Source organism: Callorhinus ursinus, unplaced genomic scaffold (assembly GCF_003265705.2).
Source record: "Callorhinus ursinus isolate GAN/ISIS: 27379988/994484 unplaced genomic scaffold, GSC_fseal_2.0 scaffold2520, whole genome shotgun sequence".
NCBI classification, from domain to species: Eukaryota; Metazoa; Chordata; class Mammalia; order Carnivora; family Otariidae; genus Callorhinus; species Callorhinus ursinus.
In genome coordinates, this window is record NW_027399574.1 from 837 (window position 1) to 7,080 (window position 6,244).

At 66.9% G+C, this 6,244-nt stretch overlaps 1 protein-coding gene and 1 long non-coding RNA gene across 3 annotated transcripts; both read left to right on the plus strand.

Annotated features, from left to right (window-relative positions):
* The first annotated feature begins 292 nt into the window (after positions 1–292).
* On the plus strand, positions 293–4,558 carry MRPL55 (mitochondrial ribosomal protein L55). Its single transcript, XM_025865363.2, has 4 exons — positions 293–451; positions 1,121–1,208; positions 3,769–3,970; positions 4,348–4,558. The coding sequence occupies exons 2-4, from the start codon at positions 1,183–1,185 to the stop codon at positions 4,498–4,500; spliced, it is 381 nt and encodes a 126-aa protein (XP_025721148.1). The 5' UTR covers positions 293–451; positions 1,121–1,182; the 3' UTR covers positions 4,501–4,558.
* Positions 1,222–3,762, plus strand: LOC141372202 (uncharacterized). 2 transcript variants are annotated; one of them, XR_012377495.1, is made up of 3 exons: positions 1,222–1,513; positions 1,643–1,788; positions 1,839–3,762. It is a non-coding gene; the product is annotated as an uncharacterized lncRNA (long non-coding RNA). The 2 variants fall into 2 exon arrangements; XR_012377494.1 differs by having other exon boundaries at positions 1,222–1,365; positions 1,482–1,788.
* Positions 4,559–6,244: the final 1,686 nt, after the last annotated feature.

Consider the following 6,244-nt stretch of genomic DNA (forward strand, 5'->3'; position numbering starts at 1 on the left):
GCCGCCGCCAGCCCGGCCAGCGGGCGTCGCAGCATGAGGGGCGCCGCCGCCGCCCCCGCCCGCGGGGCTACGTCACAGCGCCGCGCCCGCCCCCGCCCGCGGGGCTACGTCACAGCGCCGCGCCCGCCCCCGCCCGCGGGGCTACGTCACAGCGCCGCGCCCGCGCCCGCGCCCGCCCGCGGAGGAGTACGTCATGGAGCCGCGCCGGCCGGCCTCCGTCCGAAGAGGTGCGCGCCACAGCACGGCGCCGGCCTCGCCCCGCCCCCCGGGCTGTCGTCAGTGCCGCGCGACGCAGCCCCCGCCGATGACGTGGCGGCCGTGCCCCTGGAGGACGGGGCGCCGGGTCGGCCGTGACCGTGCGCTCGGCCCCGGGCCCTTCCGCTCCCGTCTGGCCGGGGGCGGCCGGGACGCTGGCACTCCGCGTTGCTCCGGAGCTCAGGCAGGGGGGCAGGTGGGTGCCGGAAGGCGCGGCGTCCCCGATGGGGGGGCCGGGCCCCGCCGCCAGCCGCCGACCCTCGAGGGCGACACGACGGGGCGCGTCCACTTGCTTGTCTCCCAGCCTCTCGTCTTCCCGCCGGGTCGCTTCTGGAGGCGGCGGGAGGCCTGCGGAGCCCCTGCCCACGCAGACGGGGGACCCTGGCGGGGAGGGCTCTCTCCCTGGGCTCCGAATGCCCGACGTCTCGGGCAGGCGTTCGGCTTTCAGCGTCCCGCCTCGTCGCGGCGCAGACCGCAGCGCAGACGCTTTCCGGGCTCCCCGCGCTTATAGCGGTGGCCCCCAGTCCCGGCTCCCCTGCCATCCGGACACCGCTGTCCGCTGTGGGAAGTGCGGGACCTGGGGAAGCCCCCACCGTGTACGTTACGCGGCGTCCCGGAGTCCGGAACGCGCTGGAAAGGGTCTCGCCCGGCCGCAGGCTTACTGACGCAGAGGCTGGGGCGTCCGGCACTCAGACCCCTTCCGCAGTGCGACGCCACGTCGGGGCCGACAGCCTGACAGGGTAGCAGGAGGGACTGGCGGGGACGCACTCGGGTCTGTGGCTTCTTCCTGCCTGGGGTTCGAGGAAGGTCAATTAGGTGGAAAACCCTGTCTTTTGAAAAGAACTTTTGTTTTCTTCCCTGGCAGGTCGCACACCAGGCCAGTGGCTGACCCCGAGCCTCCACGTGGCACAGGGGCCCTCAGGACGAATGGCCACGATGGGCAGGCTGCTTGGGTAAGCAGGGGCTTCTCAGCCCCTGGGGACTGCTGTCATGGGCCATCTAAGGGGAGCCTTCCTAGCCAGTGTGTTTTCCTGGAGAACAGATAGGAGCAGGTGCGGATGGACGGATGGATGCTGCGGCAGGTGTCAGGGAGGAAGGAGGTAGGAGCAGGTGCGGATGGACGGGTGGATGCTGCGGCAGGTGTCAGGGAGGAAGGAGGTAGGAGCAGGTGCGGATGGACGGATGGTCTCTGTGGCAGGTGTCAGGGAGGAAGGAGGTGCAAGCAGGTGCGGATGGACGGATGGACGCTGTGGCAGGTGTCAGGGAGGAAGGAGGTAGGAGCAGGTGCGGATGGACGGATGGTTGCTGCGGCAGGTGTCAGGGAGGAAGGAGGTAGGAGCAGGTGCGGATGGACGGATGGATGCTGCGGCAGGTGTCAGGGAGGAAGGAGGTAGGAGCAGGTGCGGATGGACGGATGGTCGCTGTGGCAGGTGTCAGGGAGGAAGGAGGTAGGAGCAGGTGCGGATGGACGGATGGTTGCTCTGGCAGCTGTCAGACGAGCAGGTGCAGATGGACGGATGGACGCTGTGGCAGGTGTCAGGGAGGAAGGAGGTACGAGCAGGTAGGGATGGACGCTGTGCCAGGTGTCAGGGAGGAAGGAGGTGCGAGCAGGTGCGGATGGACGGATGGACGCTGTGGCAGGTGTCAGGGAGGAAGGAGGTGCGAGCAGGTGCGGATGGACGGATGGACGCTGTGGCAGGTGTCAGACGAGCAGGTGCGGATGGACGGATGGACGCTGTGGCAGGTGTCAGGGAGGAAGGAGGTACGAGCAGGTGCGGATGGACGGATGGACGCTGCGGCAGGTGTCGAGGGAGGAATATAAGGGGTTTGTGAGTACTTAACACCAAATACGTGGTGGTGGGACGTTCCTGTTCAGATCCTGCAGCCCAGCCTGGCTCTGGGTCCTTGGGGAAGGCCGTGCCTTCCGGCTCTTCCCCCTGGAACTGCCCCCTTCCTGCCTTTCCCCTCACCCCGGCCTCCCCAAGATGAGAAGTACGGTGCGATCGCAGCGTTTCCAGAGAAGTAAAGAGAGCAGGCTTCTAGTGGGTTCTGTGGAAGCTGGGGGAGACGGGTGGGGCACCTGAATCTGTGGGTCAGTGTGAAACTAGGCAAGGGCCTCTGGCTGCAATGTTCCACGTAGGGCCCTTATCCTAAGAAAGTTCATGTTACAACTGCTGTAATGGGGAGGGAGCATCCACTCTCAGGGTTCACTTCCAGCCCCAATCTGACAACCCACGGTTCTCAGGGGTGGCTGTGTCCCGAGCTCCCTGGCGCCGCTCCTCCCCTGCCTGCCTGACTGCAGGCTTCCCTGGTGCCGGAGTTTACCACCTGTCTCCTCTGTGCCATCTCCGTGACCCTAACAGTGGGGACTGGGGTCTTTTGTCAAAATTGAGGGCCCAGTTAAGGCTCTGGGACTTCCCAGCAAACAGGATGTGTTCTTGCCACTAGGACAGTAAGGTCTAGTGGAGGAGACACATCCTTACTCAGCCTGAGGGGCTGCTGGGAAGTACAGGGCGTGGTGGGAACACCCCCCCAAGGCAGGTACTGCTGGGCTGGGGTTGTGCTGTTGTAGACCGCTCAGCCAGGCTGCCTTGTGGACGGAGAGGTTCTGAGAGCATGGGGACGTGACTGGAGCCAAAGTGGGGACCAGGTGGGAGGCCATGGGGATGGTTTGGGCTGGATGCCGCTGCTTGCATAGTGGCAAAGGCACGTGGGGGGTGCCTGAAAGAGCGCCGGGCAAGCCCCACAGCTCTGGGGAGTTCTGGAATTCTGCCGTGTGACAGCCTGGGGTCTGAATCCAAGTTTGCATGAGAGCCGGGCTCAAAGGGACACTGGGGGTCATGCGGCCCACTGATGGCGCACACGGGGCTTCCTCTCTCCTCCCGTCACCTCAGTGCACTTGCCATGCTGTGTGCAGGAAGGCCAGGTGTCTGCCACGCTCAGAAGCCAGGTGGACTGCAGGTGTCTTGGTCTGTTCAGGCTGCCCTAACTGAGTGCCACCGGCCGGGCGGCCTCCTCTCCAGGGTTCTGGAGGCTACAAGTCTGAGCTCAGGGTGCTGGCAGACTAGGGTTGTGCTGAGGCTTGTCTTCTTGGCTCTGAGTCCTCACAGTGGAGTTCTGCTCTCTGGCTCTTAGAAGGGCACCAGTCCCACCACGGGGGCCCTCCGGCCCTGTGCCTGATGTCATGCCATGGAGGTTGGGCTTCGATGTGTGAATCTGGGGGAGACAGAGGTCCCGGCCTAGGACTAGGTGCAGGTTCCCCTGGAAGTCTGTCCCATGCCTGACGCTCGTGCGTCTGGTTCCTGAGCTGTGCAGCGACAGCACCCTGAGCCCACTGGGGTCCCAGCTGCTGACTCTGCCTTCACTCGTCTGAAAGCCTCCTGCCCTTGGCCCAGTGGTCTCTTCCATGCGGCGGGAGCTGGGGACCATGCCCCACTCGGGGTGCGTGCCCCGTAGGAGCTGGATGGCCCGGGCCAGCAGCAGCCACTGACCGGAGTGTGTGTGTGTCTGCAGCCTGCTGCGGCAGCACGTGCTGACAGGGTCTGCTCTGGCGCGCCGAGGCCTGCACACGTCCTCCCGGCAGGCTGACAGCAGCAGAGCCTCGCTCACGCGTGTGCACCGACAGACCTACGCACGCCTCTACCCTGTGCTGCTGGTCAAGCAGGACGGCTCCACCGTCCACATCCGCTATCGGGAACCACGACGAATGCTGGAGGTATGCCCCGGGCTCCCTGCGGTACAGGTCTTGGGCTGGCCCCTAACAGCCGCTCCTCCCACGGCGCCCGGCGCCGCAGCTGCGCGGCTCGAGGGGGGAGGGAGGGCGAGCGATGAACCGGAACTGTGGAATGAGGAGAGGGGAAGGAAGGGTGGAGTCCCCTCTGCGGGGCAGGACCGAAGAGCAGTCCTGTGTCGAACAGGCGTCAGTGCTGGGGAAACAAGCAGAAAAGTTTGCTTAAGGGTTGCCAGCTTTGACGGGAGAGAAAACCCAGCAGGAGATAAACACCCTCAGCTGCTTGGTGGAGAACGAGGTGAAGGGACACGGACAAGGCCCCGGGCCCTCCGAGCAAACGGTGGTCACGCTCCTCCCCGCAGATGCCCGTGGACCTGGACACCCTGTCCCTGGAGGAGAGGCGGACGCGGCTCCGGAAACGCGAGACCCAGCTCAGAAAGAAAAAGGAGGAGAAGCCAGAGCTCAGTGACGACTTTGACGAGGAGCGGTACAAGCGGTTTTGGACAAAAAAGTGACCTGCCCGGAAGCTGCCCTGGGCGGGGAGGGTGTGTCTTTAAATGGTGTGTTCACAAAGCCGTCTCCGTGTGGCCTTCCCTTCTGGTGACCAAGCCAACCGGGTGGCCCGGAATTGGCTGGGGCTGTGGTGTTGGCACAGGGCCTGAGGGCACGCGAGCCACAGTGTGGGAGGAGGAAGGGCCCTGGAGCCCCCTCACCCCTGTCCCGCCTTCAGCCCCCGGGCACTGGGGGCTCTGCTGGCCGGGCACAGCAGCCGCGGGGCTGGGTGGGAGGGGCAGGGTGTCCGGGAAGCCGGGTCAGGCGTACCCCACGCCTCCCTGGGGCTCTCGGCGGAAGGCGCCATCAGCCCATCGTTCCCTGCACTCGGCTTGTAGCGTGTTGAAGCGACAGCAAACCAGGCTTTGTAGGGTCAGGTGCCGTTTTTCTGCTTCGGGGGTGGGTTTCCCCCTGGCCAGGCTTCTGCAAGACCAAGGGGGCAAGTCCCCACCTTTGCAGGGCCCTGGGGCTGCCGGGTGTCCTGTTGATGGCGGGGCCCTGGCTGTCAGGCTGTCTCTCGGAAACCGGAGGGCCGGCACTTCGGCGGTGACCGAGGAGAGGGCGGTGGCTGTGTCTGTCGTTGCCGGGGACGCATGCTGGGCTCTCAGGCCCCGATGGTCTGCCGAGCACACGGCCACCAGCCCGTTGGGGGAGACGCACTTGCTCTTCAGAACCAAGTTAGTCCTCACGCTTGGGGTTTCCTCGAAGGGGGGTCACGGCCACAGATGCAGGGGTCTAGGAGCAGGGCACAGATTGGGCACAGCACGGACACGTGGGGATTGGCAGCCACAAGGCAGGGTGGGTGCTGGTGGTAGGAGATTCATCCACATAGTGGGGCTCTCGCAGAATTCTGCCACGCAGTGGGGTTGTTGCTGAACGCAGGCCTGGCAACGCCCCAGCTGTGCAGCCCTGCTGAGCGGGGGGTCTGCGGGAGGGGTCTGGCCATAACTGGGTGATGCCGAGGGGGACCGGCCGCCCACGGTCTGTCTGCAGAGCGCCGGGAGTCTGGGCGGTCTGGTCGAGCGGAGGGGCCCATCTGCGCTCGGCCCTTCCAGGTCCCTGAGACTTCTGTCCCTGGAGCCCAATCCCTGTCCCCCACCCGGTTGGGGGACTGCAGACGCTGTCTACGCTGATGCCTCCCGGTGTCCAGGCCCGCGGCGGGGGCTGATGGCGGGAGGGGCAGCAAGCTCGAGCTGACCCTGCTTTGCCCACCACGGCCGCCCCCCGGGGCGCCATGCCCGCAGCTCCTGCGGGAGGGGCGACACTGGTGGTCTTCCCCAGCTCTGCAGAGGAGGGGCGCGCCCGTGGCTGCCCCCTGCCCTCCCACGCTGGGGCCCCCGCGGGACAGCCCCGACCCAGGGACCACGCGCGGGGAAGCCGAGGCCCCAAGATGACCGAGGGCACGACGGGGCCCCGCCGCCGGCCGCTCCCGGGACTCGCCGGGAGCCTCCCCTGTCCCAGCACAGCCCTGGCACACGCGCAGCGCGACCTCGGGGCCCTGCCCCTGCACCCCGGCGTCACCCACACACAGTGGCTTCTAACGACAGGGGTCGTGCCGGCCCGGCGCTCAGGTCCCGCTTCAGCCGACGCCCACGCCTTCCCCCGCCCCGGGCAGTGCGCAGGCGCGCCGATGGGGAGGGGCGGGGCGGAGGGGCGCGCGGCGCTGAGGGAGCAGTGCGCAGGCGCGCGAGGCTCTGCCGGGCCTGC

Bases quoted from the DNA above. Each gene is read 5' to 3' on its own strand.
- MRPL55 (XM_025865363.2), top strand. From the start codon at position 1,183: ATGGCCACGATGGGCAGGCTGCTTGG. The intron at 1,209-3,768 runs GTAAGCAGGGGC...GTGTGTCTGCAG, and splicing joins ACGATGGGCAGGCTGCTTGG to CCTGCTGCGGCAGCACGTGC. The intron at 3,971-4,347 runs GTATGCCCCGGG...TCCTCCCCGCAG, and splicing joins AACCACGACGAATGCTGGAG to ATGCCCGTGGACCTGGACAC.